The sequence below is a fragment of the Brachypodium distachyon genome, chromosome 2 (assembly GCF_000005505.3).
Source record: "Brachypodium distachyon strain Bd21 chromosome 2, Brachypodium_distachyon_v3.0, whole genome shotgun sequence".
In the NCBI taxonomy this organism is placed as follows: domain Eukaryota; kingdom Viridiplantae; phylum Streptophyta; class Magnoliopsida; order Poales; family Poaceae; genus Brachypodium; species Brachypodium distachyon.
Window position 1 is genome coordinate 56475610 of NC_016132.3, and position 22466 is coordinate 56498075.

The window sequence follows — 22466 nt, forward strand, 5'->3', positions numbered from 1 at the left end:
TTCACGAATGGTCTCATCCAAGATAACCACCCCCATTAAGATATTTATCATTCGTTCATTTGATTTGAGTAGGGTGCACCCACATGGTCAACCACTCAACCACACCGATGTTTCGATTATTAGCAACTACGGTGTACTATATTTTAAAGCCGACATTTAACATAGAAATGCACTGATACTGTCACCGAAGTTGATGCTAAACGACAGCAAAATGATAAGGGGTCAATATGGAGCTGTCTGCATGCATATCTTGTCCAGTCCATCCAAACATCCAGAGTTAAAATTCTCAGGGAAAATCTTGTAGACAACATGGAAAATTTGTAGCGAGCAAAAGAAGCACATGGTCAGAAAAAAACTGTGTATTTGGCATCTCTGACTTTGTATAGTTAATCTATCTTCTGATTAGGAAGCTCCCTGGAAGTCCCCCCACACAAGAAAACAAGAGCTCTGCTGCATCGCCTCCTTGGCGACTGGCAGGCGATGGCCTCCTCCCCGGTGGTTGCCGCCTCCTCGGCGGCCCCTGTCTCGCTGGTGACCTCCCCTCGGGCGTCCCCTACCTCCCCTCGTGGCCCCTCCTTCTTGGAGGCGGTGCTTTCTCCGCCGCGTCCTCAGGCTTTGATGGCGGATGGGGCGCGTGCTGCTCCTTCGCTGGTCCCATCGATGGGGACCGGGATTTCGGGTCCGCGTTTAAGGTCAGTTATTGTTGCTCCTGCGACTGCGGCTGCGCATGGGAGAGCTGCTGCGCGCATTGATGAGGATGGTTGGACACGAATTGGTGGAAGGAGTTATCACTCGGAGGCTAGGTTGGGCCGGCATGGGCGTCTGGCTTTGCCTTCAAAATTCCGTGAGCTCCTTCTTAAGAAGGCGGCCGGCAGATGGTTCCACTGCCTTTCCTCCGACCATCGCATCGCTTCTTGCCGTAACCCTACTGTGTGCTTGCTCTGCAGCAACCTCGGTCACAAGGCGAGGTGGTGCAAGAGCGCTAAATCTCCGCGTGCTAAAGGTGTCTGGAGGCACTCCGCTGTTGCTCCGATTGCTCCGACTGCTACTGTTCCGGTGACGCCCACGACTCCAGCTTTTTCGGCTCCGGCGGCAGCGGCCCCTGCTCCGATTCCGACTTCTTCGACACCTGCCGCCCCGACCCACTCCCCTAAGTGGTCTGGGCCGATGGAGGCCCCGGGGGGCGATGCGTCTCTGCGGAGGGCTTTTGTCTTGGCGGCGGCTCCAAGGACGGCAAAGGTGGTGGCGGCAGATCGTGACTTCGAGCGTAACGCGGTGGTGGCTGTCCTGACTGGCTCCTCTCCACAGCCGGGGACAGTGGAGGTGAAACGGGCTTTTGCTCTTAACTTTGCGGTGCCAGAGGAGGTGATGGAGGTGTCCATTTTCGGTCCGGGTGAATTTCTGATCTACTTCCATGACCGGGAGGTGCGGGCGCTAGTGTTGGGGGCTCAGAGCCCTCTCGTCATTGGGAGGGTCTCCTTCCTCCTCTCGCCCTGGACTTGTTTCAGGCATGCGGAGGTGGCGAAGATGAGGTTCAAGTTACGCGTCTGCCTGGAGGGGGGGCCGAAGCAAGCATGGGATCTGGAATCGGTTGCGCAGCTTTTTGGGGAAGGTATGTTGATCGACTCTCAAGACTTCGAGGTGTGCGCTGAGCAAGAATCTGGTTGTATGAGGCTTTGGGTGTGGTCGAACTCCGTGGAGTTGCTGGCTCGTAGTGGTAAGCTGCAGCTTGAAGAACCTGTCGAGATCCCGTCACCGGACATGCATCTCCCGGAGCTTGGAATTTTTGAAGAACCAGCGGGGCGCTCCGGTCCTCTCAAGATGCTTGCTTATCCCGTGCTGCTGCATTTGGACCGTGTGTATGATTACTACGAGAGACCAGTGAGCGGGATGCTGGATTCGCCGGACCACCTCAATTGGCCTCATTGCTGGTACTACAAATGGACCTATGGCTTCGAGGACGAGACCTTTCCGCCGCCTCCACCTCCGAGGGCGTCAGTGCACGATCGTCTGCTTTTCCCGGATGGCCGCCGCGACGGTGGCGGGCGGGGCGGCAACGGCGGCTCGGCGGGCGGCGCGGGGGCCCACTCCCATGATGTGATGGGGTCCACTCCTGCCAACCAGTACCGCTCTGACAATGGTAGGAGGGGGGACTGCGAACCATGTGAAGCAAGGAACGGCTTCAAAAGGCAGATCGACGCCAGCAATGGCGTCTCAGAGCGCTTGGATCTTATTGATCTAAGGTCCCCTCCCCCTGCCATGCATCTGCCTCCCCAGCAACTTTTGGGATGCATGGGCCCGTTGGAAGAGTTGACGGTCCGGTCCGAGGTTGCCTGCCTCCGGCTTGTCGAATCGGACAGAGCGACAGATTGCCTGTTTGGTGAAAGTGATGCACAGGTGGGCCTCCCTGTCTCCGATGGCTGGGATCCTATGCGGGAGGAGATGATGGTGGCTTGTGTGGAGGACCTGACCTAGCAGGTTGGGACTCCGCCTCGGGAGCAAATGGAGACTTATTCAACTGCGGACGGTTTCATCGTTGGGTCTGCTCAGCCGTTGCCCCTGGGCCCCCAAGTGGCCCAGGCTGTTGACAATTCTGAAGTGGCGGTCATCTTGGACCCGATGAATATCGAGGTGGGGTTGGGCTCTCAAATGCTGGTGAATGATGATGCTGATATCCAACCCTCTGAAGAGTTTGCAGCGCCGGCGGCTGATGGGCCGGATGTCTTCGACGCCCTTATGGAGGCCCCGCTGGCGGCGTTCATCTCCGGTATCGCCTCCCCTGTTGCTCCACCGCTCCTTCCGTTTCCCCCACTGGCTACTAAGAAGATTTCCTCATCTTCGGCTCCGATCTCAACACTGAGGAAGAGCGAAAGGCTTGCGGCACAGGCTACTCGTGGCCTGTCCTCTTTGGACAAGGCGTGCATTGTGCTGATGAAGAAGGGCGGCATCCCTACTAAAGCTGACGGCCCCTCCGCTGATGACTTGCTCCAGTACCGGCAGCTGTTCTCCAAGCCACTCCCCACTGGATTCGTTGCAGCGATCTCTGCGCTCGTGGGCGGCAGCAATGCGAAGGCCACTATTGCTCTTGGGGCAGGCGGGCCTCCGGAGTCGCTGGCAGCGGCTTAGCCTGTGGGCTGCCTCCGTTGCTTCAGTGTCTCAAGGTTTTCTCCATGTATCGTCTCTTTCTCTCAGTGCAGTGTGCTGTGTTGTGGTGGAGTTGTGCAGTGATGGATGAGCAGTTGGGTTGCCTCAGCAAGCGTCTTGTGCTGCATTTTATGTTCAGTTCGTTCAGTTTCCTGAGGTTGCTGTCGGTGTTTAGTTTCGTCAGAGTGTTGCTGTCTGTTTTCAGTCTTAGAAGGGTGCTGCTTCTTGTGTTTATTGGGTTCAGAGTTGTCTGTAGATTCTCTTTGCTTATGTTGGAGAGCAATTTGGTTTTCGAGTGTGATCCTATTTTTTTATGGATCTAGCCATCTTATCTTGGAATGTGAGGGGGCTGAACAACCCGGGAAAGAGAAGAGCTGTTCATAACTTTGTGCAAGAGCTCAAATGCAATATTGTCTGTGTCGTAGCCCGGGGCTTAAACTCCGGAGATGCGAGGCATCCCCTTTTTGGTTCGGCAGTGGGCGTTGCGGATCGCTCCGGCGATCGCCAGCAAGGCCAATGACGTGCGTACAATGCACAAGCTCGTTTACCCATGTTTGGGCCATCCGGGGGTGTAAAACCCTACGTCCTGTTTCTGAGTTTATATTAGTCAATGAACAAGTGTTTACAGGTTGTGGGGGATCCCCCGGGTGTTCTCTTCCCTTTTCCACTAAGTGGCTACTTGCTACTTCTGGGCTAAAGACTTTCCCTCAAACTCCACTGGAGTGTAACCTAGAAAAGAACCCCCCCGACCGATGGCACTGGTCCTCCTATTATATTCAAGGGGATACCGCAGGTGCCTCGGTGCATGGGGGACAAGTGTCGAGCAAAGACCCTAGGCAGCTTGCCCTCGCTGCGCTGGCATGCATGCATGGTGCAAAGTGCTGTAACTGGGGCGGTACGTGCCTTAGATTCACTGCGAGCCACTCACTGTGGGCTGATTAGACAGGGAACCACCCTTCTGTTGGAGCATTTAATGCTTGCTTGTGCCATACTCCACGCCCTGACCAGCCCTACACAAGAGGAGCCTGCCGGGCAGCCACGTGGCGCCAATACTCTGCTTGCATTGGGCGCCGGTCCTGTTGTAAGCGCCTGCGCCAGGGAACACCTTCCCCGGCAAGTGACCTTCCTGGAGGGCACCCTGACGGGAACCTCCACGCTGCCACCTGGAGCAACCCCCGCAGCCTGGCTAGTCTTGCTGAGGCGACATCTGCTGGCAATTACTCTCTCACTGGGACAATCAGAGACAGATCCAATAACGATGAATGGTCCATCACCAGTGTCTGCGGGCCTCAAGAAGATGGGAAAAAAAATCCTTTTCCTCCAGGAGCTGAGGCACCTGCAGCTGTCCGTCCTCCCCAAGTGGATGATCATCGGCGATTTCAACCTCATATGTCGGTTCAATGAAAAGAGCTCCAACAATGTCAATCTGAGAATGATGGGAAGATTTAGGAGCGTCATTGATGATCTTGAGCTTCTGGAAATACCTCTGCATGGGAGGCGTTTCACCTGGTCTAACGAGAAGAGGAACTCGATGCACACAAAAATTGACAGAATTCTGGTCACAAAAGATTGGAAAACCTGCTTCCCACAATATCAGCTTGGCCCTGCCTCAACTTCTGTTTCAGATCATTGCCCTATAGTCCTTAAGAAGATGCAAATTCAGCACTTCAAAAGTTTCAGTTTCGAGCAGTTCTGGCTCAAAGTGGGGGGGGGGGGGGGTTCCAGGAGGTGGACAACAATGCTTGGAGCCAAGAGGTTATCTCTGAAGATGCAATTAGGCGCATCCATATAAAGCTATTGAGATCTGCTAAAGCTTTGATGAAGTGGAGCAAAGACCGAAGAAAAAAGAAGCATGCCATTGAGAGTATTGCGAATGAAACAATCTTTCAATTGGACTTGGCACAAGATGAAAGGGAGCTTACTGTTGAGGAAAGAGAGCTAAGAAAATTATTGAAGAGCAAGCTGTTGGGGCTGGCCGCCATCGATCGAATTCAATGGAGACAGAGGTCTCGGATAACTTGGATCAAGCAGGGAGATGCTAACACAAGATTTTTCCATCTTAGGGCCAATGTTCACAGGCGAAAAAACCACATCCCTGTTCTAAAGGGCCACAATGGTCAGGTCTCCGATTTTCCTTCGAAGGCCCAACTTCTTCATGATCATTTCATTGGGCTGCTTGGATCTTGTCCGCACAGAGATGTCTCGTTCAACTGGCATGAGTTGGGGGTGAGCTCGACTAGTCTGGTCCACCTTGATATTCCTTTTTCGTTGGATGAGTTAAAAAGGGCTATCCATGATATGCATGCCGAGAAAGCCCCTGGCTCGGACGGTTTCACGCGTAGTTTTTTCAAGTGCTGCTGGGAGCTGATTAAGGATGATCTTCTTGCAGCCTGCAACCAGCTGTATGATTTGAGAGCTTGGCATTGGAACTTTCTCAACACGGCCAACATTGCACTGCTGCCGAAGAAGGAGGCGACTGAATCCCCTGGGGACTACAGACCTGTCAGCTTGATGCATATCATTTCAAAAATCATTTGTAAGATGTTGGCTTCTAGACTTGCGCCTGAACTCCCTCATCTAATTTCCCCGTGTCAAAGTGCTTTCATCAAAGGGAGAAGTATCCAAGATAATTTCCTCTACGTTCAAAGTGTCATTAAAGAAGCTCATGCGAAAAAGAAGCCAACTGTTTTTCTGAAACTTGACATTGCTAAGGCGTTTGATTCTGTCAGCTGGGGTTACTTATTTGAGGTTATGGAGCATATGGGCTTCGGTCAGAGATGGAGGGACATGATTTCTTTGCTTTGGGCCTCCTCTTCCTCTCGGATCCTCCTTAATGGGCTCCCTGGGAAGCCTTTTTCTCATCTTCGGGGTTTGAGGCAAGGGGACCCCCTGTCACCGTTACTTTTCATTTTGGCAATGGAACCGCCGCACCAGCTGTTGGAGAAGGCCACTGAAGCCAACATCCTGTCACCTCTTCCACTTCGTTTTGCTAGAATGAGAGCTAGCTTTTATGCCGATGCTGCTGCTCTGTTCTTAAACCCTGTTAAACATGAATTTTCAGCAACTCAACATCTGCTCGCTGTGTTTGGCGACATCTCTGGTCTCAAAACTAGCTTCGGTAAATGTGTTGCTTACTCTATTCGTTGTGAGGGGCTGGGCATGGCGGATATTCTTGAGGATTTTGCCGGCATCAGAGGAGCCCTTCCATGCAAATACTTGGGGCTGCCTCTTGGGATAAGGAAACCAAGGCGAATTGATGTTCAACCTCTGATCGACAAAATCGCTAGCAAGCTGAAGAATTGAAAAGGTCGTCTATTATCCAGAACCGACAGATTGGTTTTGGTCAATTCAGTGCTCACCTCCACTGCAACTTATTACCTTGCCGCTTTCCCAGCTAATAAATGGGCAATAAAGAGAACTGACAAGCTTCGAAGAAATTTTCTGTGGAATGGTGATGAAGAGGCTCACGGGGGCAAATGTATGGTCAATTGGAAGGCTGTTTGTGCGCCTAAAAAATTTGGAGGGCTGGGAATTAAGGATATTGAATGCTCCAGTCGGGCTTTGAGGCTGAAATGGTTGTGGTTGAGCTGGATGACTGACGACAGACCATGGAAAGGGGTTGAGCTGCCATGCGATGCGACTGACAAAGCTGTATTTCAAACCTGCACCTCCATCAATGTGCTAAATGGCAGTTTTGCCTCCTTTTGGCCTGATCGCTGGCTGGGCGGAGAAGCTCTTAGTGAATCTGCTCCCACACCTTTTTCAGCTTGCAAGGAAGAAGAAGGTTACTGTGGAGCAAGGACTTGACAGAGAAATTTGGATGAAGGGACTTCAAAGAATGAACACCATGGAGCAAGTCGAAGCCTTTGTGGGCATTTGGCAGAGGATTCAGCACTTTCAATTGACGGTGGGCAATGACCAAATTACCTGGAATCAGTCCAAGATGGGAGATATTCTGTTAAGACTGCGTATGATTTTCAGTTCATCTCTCGAATTCCGCAACCCCTTCTCGAGCAGGCATGGAGGATCAATACCGAAGGAAAAGTCAAGTTTTTTATCTGGCTCCTGCTCCAGAATAGGCTTTGGACAGCTGATCGTCTACGAGCTAGAGGTTGGCCGCACGTAGATGCCTGCTTGTTATGCGATCAGGTCATGGAATCTGCGCGCCACCTTGTGCTTCACTGCCCTTTTGCTAAAGAGATCTGGCAGCTGGCTGGTCAAGGAAATAACAGGATTAGGCGTGCGGCGACTGCCCCGAATATCAAAGAATGGTGGATCATGGTAAAAGGGGGGCCTGTGAAGGATGCTGCCATCAAAAAAGCCATCGCTCGCGCTGCATACATTGCCTGGAATATATGGAAAGAACGCAATAGAAGAACCTTTGAGGGAAAGAAGTTGACTGCGAGCCTGGTAGCTGGGCTGATCAATGATGAGATTGATGAATTCGAAAGAGTTATAGGGAGCTAACCTCACTTCATGTATAGCCGAGCTGCTGTTGCAGCATCGAGTTCTCTGTTTCCTTTTAGCTTCGTATTTTCGTTTTGATCTTTCTTTTGTAATCTGTACTTTGTGGGTTCCCTCTTCTTAATGCAAAGGCAGAGCAACTGCCATTCCATTTAAAAAAAAAGGAAGCTCCCCGGAGTCCAAGTTACGACAAAGCGAATGAGGCGCTCTTGTTCATTTCTTCTTTAGTCAATGCAGTATGAGGCACACATACTCATGAGTAGTTCAGAAATCGAATGTCTCCAAGCTTGATGGTCCCTCTGTCTCTAATTCTCTAGTCATAAAATACAAGCAGCCCCTCCTGCGTGGTTCGAAAACAAAGGCCGAATACTCCAAGCACATTTCATACTGCTGTTTAGACAGCTAAATGCATGTGAGAGCTAGTACTGTTCTCCAGTACTCTTTAGCCACTCCGTTGGCATTAGGTAGCTTCAAGTCTATTTAAGCACCCACATGAGTAACGAAATACAATATGGTGATGTGCTCGCTCGCCGTTGGTTCTGACGCCGGCGCCCAGCAATCCGACATCGTCGACGCAGAAGCGCCGGTTCTTCTCTGGCGTGGTGCTCGTCTTTGTCGTGCTGGTGCTCGTCGCTGGCTCCATCGTCAGGCTCGATCACAATGAGGTGCGTGAACTCAGAACTCTACTGCACGTTTTGGAGAAATTCAGGTGGTCACACCTGATCGATCCATCGTTTCTGCAGAATCTGTCATCCGTGCTGCAGCTGAAGCCAAGAGCTCAGGTGGCTGCTAACGATGAGCCTGCTGCAATTGCTTCTCCGTCGAGCGATCTGGGAGAACACGGTGACATCTGCGAGGTGAGTCACCGGTGTTCAAGAAATTCTTTTGTTTTGCATAAGAGCAGAAGTGCAGAACACTGAAGCTGTACGTGTGCGCAGCAGAATCAGTGCAGGCCTTCAGGCAGCGAGGCGCTGCCGAGGGGCATCGTGCAAGACAAGTCAAACTTCGAGATGGAGCCTCTGCTGGGCGGCGACCCTCAAGAGCGGAAGGGGGAGAACGCCGGCGGCCGGCCGGCGGCCAAGAGCCTCCTGGCAATCGCCGTTGGGATCAAGCAGAAGGCCGTCGTCAACAAGCTCATCTCCAAGGTGCTTTCCTCCAGGATTTGAACTTTCCTTTTATTTTCGTTGCTACTCCCACTTAATTGGTTCAGATAGATGCCGGGGGACAGAAATTCAAGTTTTCGTTTTGTTAGCTGAACATCTGCTGGGTCTATCTTTAAGTCGTCTTCCCGCTTATCCTTGATTCTGGATTCAGATGGCAATGGAGCAATCTTGTCGTGACGATGACCTTAAACTTACTATTTACATCTTCGCCGTATGCATGTCATGTTTATGGCAGTTCCTGGCGGCGAATTTTACAGTGATGTTGTTCCACTATGACGGTGTGGTGGATGTGTGGGGTGACCTGGAGTGGACAACGCGTGTGGTGCACGTGGCGGTGGCGGACCAAACCAAGTGGTGGTTCGCCAAGCGGTTCCTGCACCCAGACCTGGTGGCGGAGTATGAATATGTGTTCCTCTGGGACGAGGACGTCGAGGTGGACAACTTCAACCCAACGAGGTATCTAGAGATCGTCAAAATGGAGGGGCTCGAGATCTCGCAACCGGCGCTTGACCGTCGGTCAAAGATCCACCACCGCCTCACCATTCGCGGTCGGCAGGGAGGAGCGGTGGTCCATCGGCATTCAATAGGGAAAGGACAATGCTATGGCCCTCCCTGCACGGGGTACATAATTATTTTACAGTTTTATTGATAAAGACACAAATATAATTTTTCATGTGTTTTGGCAAGGTTTTTCCGGGCCTACATTGATCAGTTGGATGATGCAGGTGGGTGGAGATGGTGGTGCCAGTGTTCACGTGTGTAGCTTGGCGGTGTGCATGGCACATGATCTAGAATGACCTCATCTACGCATGGGGTCTTGACTTCAAGCCGGATATTGTGCGCAGGGGGACCGAAGGATGAATGTTGGGATTGTCGATGACGAGTACGTCCTCCATAGGGGCATCCCCACGCTTGGTGACGATGATGATGCCATGTCACCTTCTTCTCCAATGGATGGATCATCCTCTGCGACCGACAGGCAAGCACTGCGACAATAGGCGAACAAGGAGATGAAGATATTCAACAGGAGGTGGAAGAAGGCGGTGGCGAATGACCAGTGCTGGACGGATCCTTACCCGCAGCCCGTGGCAACCAAGGGATGAGTGAAGGCCGTTACTATCTGGCTCGTCATTGGCAATGGCGTCGACATATAAAAAGCGGAACCGATAGAGAATTGCGACGATATAGAGAAAGCATGATGGATAGGCAGTTGCCCTTGCATTAATTTTAGCCTTCTTCAGTATCAGGATGCATGAGAGGATTGTACGTATTATCAACATAGTGTAGAAATAATAGTCTTAACAACAAGATGTGGCACCACCTTACTAATGACTAATTTGACAATTTGTTTTGTATTTATCAAAAGAAAATGATGAACATGTCTGCAGCAATATTGAACAATATTGGAGATAATGGATCCTATTGACGCAAGCCCTTTTTCATCCACATCATTGTTCACTTCGAAGATATATGACACTTTATACCTAAGCATGATAATTTGCTAGAAGCCTTTCAAACTTTGGGGACAAAACCCTGGATCGAGAATGCCATCTCTATAGGCTTTGTCGATGCAATTCATGGATGGCCTCATTCAAGATAACCACCCCTCTGTCTTCTCGATCACTAAGGAAATACAAGGCCTCGAACCTTGTCCATCTTAACGTCCCAAGTTTTAAAAACTGCAGAGCAATCTTATGGACAAAATGAGTATTTTGATGCACAAAATAAGCGTTTATGCATAGACGAACTGACGAGAGGGACCCACACAGGTTTATTGTCTCCGGATCAGGGGAGTTCAAACTGTGGCGGGAGGAGCAGCAGGCCACCAACCAACCAAACCCTATCCAATCCCCTCCTGCCCGACCCCCCCCCCCTCCCCCCCCTCCAAAACCCCGGCGGAATCCGATCTCCCATGGCACCCGCCCACTCCCAATGGCGCCGCCGCTCGCCGCCCCGCCCTTCCACGCCGCGCTCCCCCGCCGCCTCCTCCTCCTCCGCCGCCAGAGACCCCTCCCCTCCTGGCGCCGTGCCGCTCGCCCCGACGACCAGGTCTCTGCCAGCATGCGCGCCCTCACCCCGCATTTGTGGTTTGTGGGTTGGTATGGGGGTTTGATTTCGGTGTGATTTTTCTACCAGGATTACCTCTACGTCGACGACTCCATCGGAGATGGCTTCTCGTTCAGCGGAGGTGAGTTAGGGTTTGTTTGATCGGGCAATGGCCAATGGGGGATTTGATGTTTAAGTTTCGGGCCATATTGAACCGCGCCCTTGCGGGCTTGATGTTTGCTGACTTTTTTGGTTGTTGCGTGGGGATTGGTGCAGGGAAATATGCGGAGGCGGAAGAGCTGAGTAAGTCGGACGAGTGGTTTGCGCAGGGGCGAATGGTACGATTAGCCCACTCTTTCACTCTGTTCTAGTCTGTTCTAGTTTGTAATTTGGAGACTGGAGTTTGGGAAATGGTTGGGATGTTTTGCTGCCCTTTCAGTTGGTAGTGTGCCAATTGCCATGCAGCCATAGTGCCAAAATCTCATAATTTTTTTTATCTGACTAGGTAATCTGAGCTAGTGATGGTACTGAGGAATTTTTGTGGTGTGCTACCAGTGAGCTGCACTTTATGCTAGATTGTGTTTTCATGGTCTATCAAAATTATTGCAGGTAAAAGCTCATGCATTGTATGGGAGCAAAGAGAAGGCAAAGGATCCCTTCTTTGGGCTCACTATGGGTAAAGAGTCTCAATCTTCTGATGATGTTTTCAGGTGAGCTGAACTCTATGTTAGAAGGGTGTCAGGTAGGAGTGCACATCATTCAGTTTGACACTGTTAGACCACGGGTCTGTTAAAATAATAAAATATCAAAGAAGATTATAATTCTTGTGTGTTTCAGCTGGTTTTGTGTGGAAGCGGGAAGTTCTTCTAATCACACGGTTCTTCTAGTTCATGGCTTTCCATCTCAGGTGACATTTTAGATTGCTATTTGATTCTGTTTTTCCCGCTATAAGAAAACAACTAACACTGACAATGGCTGAGCTAAGACTTTCTTGGTTACAGGCATACTCTTACCGGAATGTGCTGCCTGTACTATCAGACAAATATCACCCCATTGCTTTTGATTGGCTTGGTGAGTTATTCATTCACATCTTTTGGTCCTTGATAAATGCAAAATAATCAATTGAGTTGGCAGAGAACTTCTATATCAGGCATATGTCACTAAATTATGCTCAAAGAGTTTACAGAACAACATAGGAAGACATCACTTGTATCAGTTATCAGTGAACCCATCAGCTTCTGTTGATAACTTGGCATCAGAACTCAAGCACATAAAAGACGGATTTGATTTTTCTTACAACTAAACAAAATGCATTTTTCTTTTCTCAGACTTTTGTTTTTATATACTGTAGTAAGCAACTGTGGGTTTTCTGTTTAAGTTGGTGACACCTAGGTGTTTATTTATCTTGAAAAGAAAGAACTTTCTACCTGCAGGTTTTGGATTCTCAGATAAGCCTCAGCCGAAATATGGTTTTGACTATACTCTTGATGGTAAGTGATCTACATACTACATAGTAGTCCTTTTGTTCCAAACACTTGTGTTAAACTGTGCGAACTCCTACTTTCCAGAATTTACTTCATCCCTGGAATCACTAATCAATGCTGTTGCTCCTGATAAGGTCTCCATTGTTGTCCAGGTGCTTCTTATCTTTCTTTTTTGTTTCTAGAGTACAGGAGTTTCTCATCATAAGGGTCTGGATTGACGTATCTATTCGGTCCTCCTTTTATATGACAATCTCTCTTTTATTGAATTACTCCTGTTTCTCCTGCGAGTTCCAAAATCCCACCGATTTAAATGCTGTCTGATTGCTTGTTATGCTAAATTTGCAGGGCTACTTTGCTCCAATTGTAGTCAAATATGCTAGCAAACATCAGGACAAGTTGAACCATCTTATACTAGTTAATCCACCAGTGAGTATTTCACCATATATTTTTCATATGGCATTTTGACGGGATACATCATTTTGCCATCTGGAGCTTCAGTATGTATTAAGAGTTACAGGCTTCATTTAAATTTTATATTTCAATAACTGTAGGATTCACTGTTTGAGAATTATTGCCTGATCACAGGGTATCTCATATTATAGATAACTGACAAACATGCAAAGCTTCCGTCCACCCTTGCATGCTTCAGCAACTTTTTGTTGGGCGAGGTATTTTCCCAGGTTAGCAGCTATGGTGCCAACTCAGCTTAGAACTTCTGGTTTGTTGTTTATTGAAATATAAAATCCTTTCTTTGAACTCTTTCAGGATCCTCTCAGGGCTAGTGATAAGGCCTTGACTAGTAGTGGCCCATACATGATGAAGGAGGAAGATGCTACTGTATATAGAAGGCCATACCTTGTCTCAGGTTCATCTGGTTTTGCACTGAATGCAATGACAAGAGCTATGGGAAAGGACCTTAAGGTAGTTTGCTGGTCTATCTCCTTGCTATCACTTTGTTGAAATCTATATATGTTCTAAACTGATTGTTTCCGTACAGGTTTACATTGAATCCATGAGGAGCATATTAGTGAGTGATTCATGGAATACAAAGACAACAATATGTTGGGGCTTGAGAGATCGTTGGCTCAGTTATGATGGGGTGGAAGATTTTTGTGATGGTGTCAAACACAAGTTTGTAGAGCTGCCAATGGTTTGTTTCTATACTCACCTCCCAAAGTGAAAATTTCCGTTCAAAACACTTTAAAATAAACTTACCAACAGCTCAGATTATTTTCATGGTTGATGTATTAGGTGTAGGTGGCTTTGTTTATGTGGGTGACATGGACATGTACTTTCGGTTGAGCAACTAATGTGATGCCTAGATCTTTTTTCTTCACCTTGCATGGTATTAGTTTTGATTATCTCCTATCATGACTTGTCATGCAGGCAGGGCACCATGTTCAGGAGGATCGTGGTGAAGAGCTTGGCAATATAATCAAACGTATACTGAGGTAACAGCGTCAAAACTACTTTTTCACAGTTTACCTCCTACATTACCGAGCTTGGAAATTGTTTGATATGATCTTTCATAATTACTGTCTTAACCTGTTACCACTGCTTAAGTAACTGGGTTAGATATATCAGATTCAAAATCGAGTATTGTTGTAACACACTCCTGTTACATAATGTGCCAAAAGTTTCTATAGCACTCAAATAATTCCCGCTGCAGTTGTATAGCATGAGGAATGTAGACATGAGATCTCTCTCAACATCTGTTGTCAACGTTTGGCTAGCTTCGAGGGAAAACTATATTGTCCTGATGTGTCCAACGGGCTGCGGCTATCTTATTATCTCCAATACTATATAAAATCCGACTAGCAATGGCAGGGAGAAAAGCATCCCAAAAATCACGCTGCAAAGTTGAACAACAAAATACTGTAAGACCAGAAAGTGTTGCACGCACAAAAAAATGTCCTTCGACTACTTGTAATTTGCAGTTAGGTCGAATACTTACGCAGTACTAAGGACGTCGGCATGCAGCCCATATTCTTTTGCAAATATGAATGATGTGATGGATTGAGGTAGTGCAGCCTGCAGAATTTTCAAATAAAGCTTAGTCAGACAAATACAAAATTGTAATGTACCTCCTGTTGATTTTTTATAACATGCCAATACATCACAAATTAAAACCCTGAAAACTCCAGATTCATATTTGAAAGTTATTTGAACTGATCATGACTTTTGGGGGTGGAGACCAATTTCCCCCTCTTTTAGACCACAAATTCTTGGAGATCAGAATTGAGTTCATATTTGTTCCATCCCAAGGACAACTTTCAGAATTAAATCCCCCTAGTTACCTCCTTACTAATGATCTGAAACAGTGTACCTTAAATTTGATAAGCGTCTGTCACACCAGAGCAAAACAACACCACTTTGCTTCTTTTGATTATGTTGTATATAGGGATGTTAGTGGCAACATGGGTATTGGGAAGGGATGACAAGGATATCAGTCAAGCATCAAAGAGGCTAAATTAGACAAGGCTAACCTATGTCCGGACAAATGCGCATTAGCTGACATGATGACGAGTAGGAGTGTAGAACTCCACCTGGTGCATTTTCTAAGTGCCAACTCCACATTCGCAACTACTGGTTTAAAAAATCACAGATATGATTGTGTTGTAGAACTTTCCATATTACTATATAGGCGCTAGTATTTAACTAACAGTGAGTCTGGTTCATGCTTATGCGATAAGCATCTGATGAATGGTTGCTAATGACTCGCTGTTTTTACATGGCCTTTTGTTTAGTGGATGACTACAATCACGCTGGGTTTGTGAGTCTCTAGAACATGCCAAAAACAGGTGCTGTGCCCTTGCTTGCACTTTATATGAAAATTTTATTTTAAGCATGCTTTTGATTCCCAGCCGATTTCAACGTTCTGTTCTTTGGCAGGGGTCAAAATGTGGCACATCAGTACCTAATAGGGACATGCAACTCTTCTTTGTATGAAAAGAAAGTCCTGCACCGCCCCATTTTAGGCCAGTCCAGTCCGTGTTCATGGATGATACACTGGCCTACAGCGATGCTGAATGCAACGGCAAATACTGGTCGGTGTTCCATATTCTTGGATAGGATTCATCAGTTCATACTCCATCCGTCTAACAAAAGATGTATCAAGTTTGTCAAATTTTGAATGTATCTAAACATGACTTAGTGTATAGATGCATTCAAATTTAGTCAAAGTTGAGACATCCTTTGCTGGACGGAGGAAGTAATGTTTTTAATGCTTGTGCTTGACCTCTTAAAACAAGATCAAGATAGCCAATATGATTGTGCATGAACCAAAACTCACAACCCGACCATTTTGAATGAGCACTTGCACCGAAATTACGGACCATAAGAAACGATAATTCATCTGTCTCTTTGGTGCATGCTTAGTTTTTAAGCAGTAGGGTCCGTGTTTGTGCTCTGCAAGCAGGGTTGGCCGTAAAGCCCAAAGTGGCCAGGTTAGTGCTGACAAACTAAGATTCGAATCTGACGTAGAGGTTGTGCATTTGTGTGGTCTCGAGACGTTCTTACCTAGCCTAGCTATGCTTTTGTTTTGTGTGATGACATACTTCGCTGTGCGTGCGATCTAATATCAGCGAAACGTAATTATGGGTGCATGACTTGCTAAATTGTCTGTTTAAAGCGCGATGCAATAAGGACTGAAAAGGTTCTGATTAAGCTGGAGACAGTTTTATAATGTCAAAAGTGAAGTCCCGAGACATTGTTTCCTTGCATGCCTATGAAACGCAGATGCCGGATGGATTGACATCATCGTATCATCAATTCTACGTTGTAGTACTATTGAGTATTGAGGCTATTGACCAAGTGATTTTTTCAAGCAAATACTCCCTCCGTTCAATATTAAAATCTATACAAATCAACATTTAATTCGGGACGGAGTGTGTACGTCCTTCGTCCAAAATTACAATAGAGTTAGTGAAGTGATTGGTCGGTACGTGCCTGTATGATGGCGACGCGGAGGACGTCGCCGCGGAGGCCAACGGCGATGGAGCCGACGGCCATGGCGGCTGGGCCAAGGGCGAACTTGAGGGCCAGGCCCAGCGCCGCAAGGCTCGGCCCGCACGCCAGGATCTTCTCCTGCTGCGCCATGAACAGCCCTGCATAGCAAAAAACGACTTAGTACAAAAGTTAGTTCGACGCGGGACACTCCACAATACTCATGCTGAATAGCAATCATTTTCTTCTCAACGGTAAATGTTTACTTGTTCTTTTGTTTGCTTTTCACTGTTTGTTTTGAGTTATGTCCGCCACACAGCATGCATGCAACGTACGCATAGAACATGTCCCCTTCTGATCTGATGAGTCGATTCCTCTGTACATATTCTGTTGGTTTTTTATTTAGGATTCTCTGTATTTCTTTTGGCCTTTTGGGTAACTATTATCAGACGGAACGAATTTGTATTAGTACAACTAGATGGGGTATTAGATACGGACTGGAACAAGTAGTAGTAGTCATGGAAAGGGAAGAGATAACTATGCGATACCTCGATGATTAATATTAATAACAGGAGTGTTAGACATGCAAACTTGGAGCTGATGTATAAAATGAGTCACAGGTTTGCGTAACTAGTGGACCAACTCAACTCACCCATGCTGAACATGGCCATCCCTGTGCCTGACTTGGACATGATGAGCACCGAGCCCTCCAAGACACTTGGCAACTCGATGTGTAGCCTGTTAATTAATTCCAGGAACAAAGCGCAAACATTAGTTGCTGGTTCTAGAAAATGGATAGTAACAACTCATTAGGAGTTGCATATCTAGCACGAATGCATTTGGAGAACAGAAAAGAAACGAAAACGAAACATAAGCGGATTGCATGCATGCAGTGCATGGTGAACGACACGTCGGAGTGCACGTACTACGTGGCATATAATACCTGTTTGCGACGCAAGCCCACGTAATACCCACGAAGCTGGCATAGGTGTTTGGATTGAGCGCCAGCTTGTGCGCCACCGTCTTAAACAGCCTCCACACCGTCGGCCTCCCCACGCCGACCACTGCCGCCGCCGCCTCACCGTTCGCCGCCTCGACATCGACGCCACCGCCCTTGATCACCGCCTCCGGCGACGAAGCCGACTCGGCAGGCACTATATACATGCCGATGGCGGCCTTCCTGACCTCGAGCACGAAGAGCAGCAAGGTGAGCCAAACAATGGCCTGGAACACGGAGAGCTGCACGACGAGCTGCTGCGCCCACTCGCCGTACATGGCCCTGGCCATGGGCACCCCCACCACCAGCGAGTTGGTCAGCGTGGACAGCGAGAAGCTGGTGATGGCCCACGCGCCTGCGCCGTCGACGCCTCTGTGGAACCTGGCCCAGACGGCGATGGCGGCGACGATGACGGCCTTGGAGACGACGTCGGCGGCGACGGCGCGGTAGTTGACCTGGAACGGGTCCGTGTGGAGCGTGAACTCGAAGGTGAAGAAGGGCAGCGCGAAGAAGGCGACGAGCCGGTTCACGGCGTCGCACTGCTCCCGGGTGAAGATCCGCCACCACCGGACGGACCCGTAGCCCAGGAGCAGCGCGAAGTAGAGCGGCGCCGTCGCCGCCACCACCTTGTACACGTCCCCCCACCCGATCATCTTATATTGATCGACTGTATATATATATATATCTTGACTTCCTTCTTCTTACTTTCTCTTCTCCGGCGCCGGCAACTGCTCGATTTGAACTAGGTAGCAAACTGATCGATCGAGAGAGAGCTTGCACACAATCACAAGCTAGGGTGTGATTGAATAATTAACGCTGTAGATGGATGGATGGGGTGTAGTTTGAGGGGCTGGGCCGTGTGGAGTTTTATAGCGCGGCCGGGGAGAGGGATCGATCGATCTCGAGCCGGTGTAAATGTGGCCACGTCGGTTTCTCAAAAAAGAAGAAGAATGTGGCCACGTCATGAATGGAGCTAGCTAGTGGGATTGAACTCTGAAGTTGAAGGGCAAGGGACGGTTGGGTTTAAGGGAGGGGGGGTCGATCTCGTTCCTTTTCGTTGGCGCGCTTTTGGATTGGAATTCGATCGGATCGATGATGTTGCATGCGTGCGCGCGTGCAGCGAGAGGGACGTACTATACGTCGATTAACTTGGTTTTGCTTTGCTTATCTTTGACGAGAAGAGGAGAAGAAAATAGATCAGAGGACGGCTGACATGGACGTGCATGTACACAAGCGCTTGGCATATCATGCATGCATGCATTCAGGTGCGTGCAACAATATTCGTACGCGCGTGTGACCGAAAGCCAACCCAAGTCCGTGTGGAGGAGACTGAAATGGACATAGACACGCATGCTTTCGGTCGCTAGCAGCTCGCTCGCTCCGGACTCCGGTTGATCCACTGGTATTCTTTTCTTTTTTAGAAAAAAAAAGACATGTACACCGCCACACCCGTGTTTCGATCGTTTTTATTGCTTCCTTCATTTTTAATTTTGAGTTTTGTTACGGTATCCCAGTACTCCAAAAACAAATGTTGCAGTTCCAAACACATATGTCTGGCCACGGATTCTGGATACTGATCGGTATTTCTAATAATCGGTCCTAGCTGGTTAAGCATGTTACGGTCAAAGAATATTCGTGTATGAATACATAACAAATTCTAGCAAATTTCAAATTTTATGGGGAAGCTTTTGAGCGATAAATAACCAATGTCCTTGGTAATTTGTTTACCTCGTAAAAATGTAACTTGCTCCGCCCTTGCCCCTCTCCACTTCTTCCTCCGTCTCTCCACACCTCCATCTGCCTATATCCACCTTTTCCCCGTCCTTAGCTCCCACCCTTTTCTTTGTGTTCTTCTCCTCCCAACTCTTTGTCGAGGCCTCCTTCCTCCCGCCATGATCTATCCGCCGCGTCTAGTGCCCAACAACAATGATAACTTGATAAGGCAATCCCTCTATGCCTGGGAGGTGCTGGCATTATCCACCCAACACGTCGATGAGCCTTCGGGGTTTTGACCTCCCTCATTTCTCTTCGTTCTTTTCCTCCCAACCTATTATTTCCAATTGCTTTCCCTCCAGTCATCCTTCCAACACTCCTCTCAAATTGACGCCAGCCTCCTCAAAATTAGCTGTGCAGACCCTCGATAACATTTTTCCTAAACCCACATCAGTAAGACCAGGGAGACGAACATTGACTGTAAAGATTCTTGATAAATAAAACTGCATGTTAAGCGTAAAGAGAGAATGGAGGGAGTATGCTAGCATGATACTACTCATTCGCATGCCTGCATACTTCAAGTGGTCAGAGTCGGTATTGCTTCAAACCAAAAGTGCACCATTGGACCTACTACTTAGCATCTCCTTCAGGTAGCCACATCATGCAATTGCAATTTCAGGCTGCAGCAATCTAAAAATATATTCGCGCAGAGAGAGACGCATGCAAGGTACGGTGGATTATACTGGATCGATCGATGAAGCATATATGTCTGCATGAGGGAATACGGTGCTGCGCGCAGTGATTTATTCTAATTCTTGTCCATGTTGTCACAATTATTGTTGTATTTTTTACCACTGCTAGCTCTGCGTGCATCACTGGTCACTCATCGATCTCTTTTGAAACAATGGAACAAAATATGGGTGCAGGGAATTGGTGTCATAATTAAATTGGTTTGGAGAGTGACTTGGGATGATGTGATCTATACCTTTGGATTAATGCCTTGAGTGTATAGGTTTTGATAATTGTTTTCTCCTTCTTCTGCTATTTTTTAAGGGGTTAATAACCATTAGTTTTTGTTGACATGCGCATGCATAGGACAAAGAAAAGAAGAAGAAATAAGTTGCTTGAAGCCTTTAGTTATCTTCTGAGTCCACCGAGGAAAATATAGATATTTAGACTATGGGAGCGTTTATTTCCCAGTAGATAGAGTGATATTCTTATTTTTATAGTTAACAATTCGAAACATTGATTCTTTATGTAACTATGAAAACTGAGTGGTAGCTTGCAATATATTTTCTCTCTTATATAAATTCTGAGCAATTTTAAGCTTAGAAATCTGCAACGACTGTACAGTTTGCACTTCTTTACACCTGCCACAGACAATTTTCCTTTGCAACTTTAAATTTCATGGGGAAATATCAGGTGAAAACTCCCATCTGGTGCAAATCTGAAAACTCTCACTCAGAGTCATTGGATTCCGAATGGACGTTCCAGATGTGATGCGGAGGCAGCTGCGCTACGTCATGCCCGCGTACCCTTCTACTGCCTCCAACTGAGAGCAGGCCGTCGCCGCTGCCATAGTCGTGGCTGTCGGCAACAGCCGGGCCCTCCGCCCTACGCGATGCTTGATTGCCTAAAAATCTGCCTTTCACGATTCCTCGCTCCCTTCGCCCGATTTGGTGTGGATTTGACGGACCGGCCGGTGACTCCTAGTAGAAATTTATTCCCCATCTCCTGACCACGAGACTAGAAATCTCTTATGCCGAACAGAACATGGTGTAATTGGATGATTTCATTGTCCGTATATTTTGATTCATGTCGAAAGTGTGTTTGCCTGGAATCAATTTTGGGCGTGGGTACTTGTGAGCTTTGATTTATTTATTGTACACGGATCACGGATAGAGTTTGTATATTTACTTCTTGGTTCTGCTCACTTTCGTTGGCATGGAGAAGCACTCACAAGTTAGCAGAGCATAATTTTTGGTTTCTGCCATTGACTGTTCTTGTATGCAGTGATTAGGGCCTAGCAGTGATGAGTTTGTAAGTTAATTCACAGCCTAGAAATCTTCATCGGTAGGTCCCGTAGGACAGAATCCATTTCAGGGCCTAGAAACTTTTCTTGGTTCACCGGCTGAGGGTTCAGGCATCGGGTGAGAACAGCAGCTGCGCAGCAGTTTCGCCGCTCGACAGCAGCGGCGGCCCGCGGGGTGCATCGCCATAGTGCAAGATTCAAGTTTGGACGGAGGTAGGGGAAGAGGGCACGATGGTGTTTTTTCACAAAAATCACATCTGGAACGTCCATTCGGAATCCAACGGCTCTGAGTGAGAGTTTTTAGATTTGCACCGGATGGGAGTTTTCACCTGATATTTCCCCAAATTTCATTGTGTACAACTTGGTCAACTTATAAATTGTTATTTCTCAAGCAACTTTGAAATATCAATTACATTAAATAGTTGGACTATTTGTACCTTACTACTTGAATTTCTGATAATAATAGTATGTTCGAAATGGTGGATGGAGTAGCATTGTGGAAACCTTAGATGTTTTAGCAGTTTTATTACTAAGAAGCTTTATTTGTTTTTCTATCATAACAACATAAAACATGGAAAATAGAGTATCCCTAGTGAGAAGAGATAAAACCTAATGCTCGACATCTCGTGCATTTCACCAGAGCAAATTATTCTTTCTGTGATAGGCTATTGCCCATCGATGGTCGGAGATCTTCACTTGGTATAAATAGACATTGTGTGAGAGCATGCACCTGGTGGTGTGTGTCTACACTACACCTGGACCCTAGGGATTCTCGGGCCAGGCCGGGTTTCAGGACGGGCTTTACAAAGCCCGGCAGGAAAATGTCCTTTTTCGTATTAAAATAATTATTTTTGGGATAAAGAATGATTTTTATACCTATTTTGCAAAAAAAAAATTATTTTGGGCTTACGAGCGAGGCTTTGGGCGGGAAAATGAGGCCTGGGCTGGCTGTCCGGGCCGGATCACCCATTCCTAGCTCTAGTACTCGGTGTTTCTCAAAAACAAAATGATTCATTCATAACACGTGTCAGTACCAAATTAAACATTGAGCAGAAAAAAGGAAGTCCATTTTATTCTTAATCCATAGTGCTTATCTGACCTAATCAAGAATTCCAGATGGCCAACTCACCTGACCTAATTCAGAGGCAATTGCAACATTCTCCCGCTTATTAATTCCATTCAGAAATCACATTAAAGAGTTCACAAAAGCGACGAGCCAACGATGTCCACATAAAAATTCCCACTCTCAAGCTTTATATATCTGCATAACGGATCAGGGGAATCAATCCCCAGATGCACTCATGCACATGAAAATGTTCCAAATTCCATCGCGGCGTCTTGTCGACCGATCAGCCGATGTTCCATGCGGAGAGGTTGCAGCCTTGCACCTTGCACGTTCAACCTGCTTCCCTGCAACTTGGTTCTCTTTTACAATGAATCGGCTCCCTCTCTTTTATCTGATGGAAAAACGGCATCCA

The 22466-nt window shown here is 47.5% G+C and overlaps 2 protein-coding genes and 1 pseudogene across 2 annotated transcripts; 2 read left to right on the top strand and 1 right to left on the bottom strand.

Annotated features, from left to right (window-relative positions):
- The first annotated feature begins 4402 nt into the window (after positions 1–4402).
- Positions 4403–10092, top strand: LOC100846808 (annotated as a pseudogene).
- A 596-nt stretch (positions 10093–10688) lies between these two features.
- Positions 10689–15651, top strand: LOC100846080 (haloalkane dehalogenase 2). Its single transcript, XM_003564891.4, has 15 exons — positions 10689–10820; positions 10908–10959; positions 11094–11155; positions 11427–11527; positions 11655–11724; positions 11819–11888; positions 12251–12307; positions 12386–12453; positions 12647–12727; positions 12904–12981; positions 13067–13222; positions 13299–13451; positions 13688–13752; positions 15049–15102; positions 15194–15651. The coding sequence occupies exons 1-14, from the start codon at positions 10704–10706 to the stop codon at positions 15053–15055; spliced, it is 1137 nt and encodes a 378-aa protein (XP_003564939.1). The 5' UTR covers positions 10689–10703; the 3' UTR covers positions 15056–15102; positions 15194–15651.
- LOC100846385 (probable auxin efflux carrier component 5a) lies at positions 13814–18141 on the bottom strand. Its single transcript, XM_003564892.4, has 5 exons — positions 17190–18141; positions 16899–16984; positions 16250–16407; positions 14256–14332; positions 13814–14153 (listed from the first exon to the last, which is right to left on the bottom strand). Exons 1-5 carry the CDS (start codon positions 17894–17896, stop codon positions 14081–14083), a joined length of 1101 nt encoding a protein of 366 aa, XP_003564940.1. The 5' UTR covers positions 17897–18141; the 3' UTR covers positions 13814–14080.
- Positions 18142–22466: the final 4325 nt, after the last annotated feature.

Bases quoted from the DNA above. Each gene is read 5' to 3' on its own strand.
- LOC100846080 (XM_003564891.4), top strand. From the start codon at position 10,704: ATGGCGCCGCCGCTCGCCGCCCCGCCCTTCCACGCCGCGCTCCCCCGC. The intron at 12,454-12,646 runs GTGCTTCTTATC...CTAAATTTGCAG, and splicing joins AGGTCTCCATTGTTGTCCAG to GGCTACTTTGCTCCAATTGT. The intron at 13,452-13,687 runs GTTTGTTTCTAT...CTTGTCATGCAG, and splicing joins AGTTTGTAGAGCTGCCAATG to GCAGGGCACCATGTTCAGGA.
- LOC100846385 (XM_003564892.4), bottom strand. From the start codon at position 17,896: ATGATCGGGTGGGGGGACGTGTACAAGGTGGTGGCGGCGACGGCGCCG. The intron at 16,985-17,189 runs GTATTATATGCC...ATTAATTAACAG, and splicing joins TGGGCTTGCGTCGCAAACAG to GCTACACATCGAGTTGCCAA. The intron at 16,408-16,898 runs GTGAGTTGAGTT...TTTGCTATGCAG, and splicing joins GATGGCCATGTTCAGCATGG to GGCTGTTCATGGCGCAGCAG.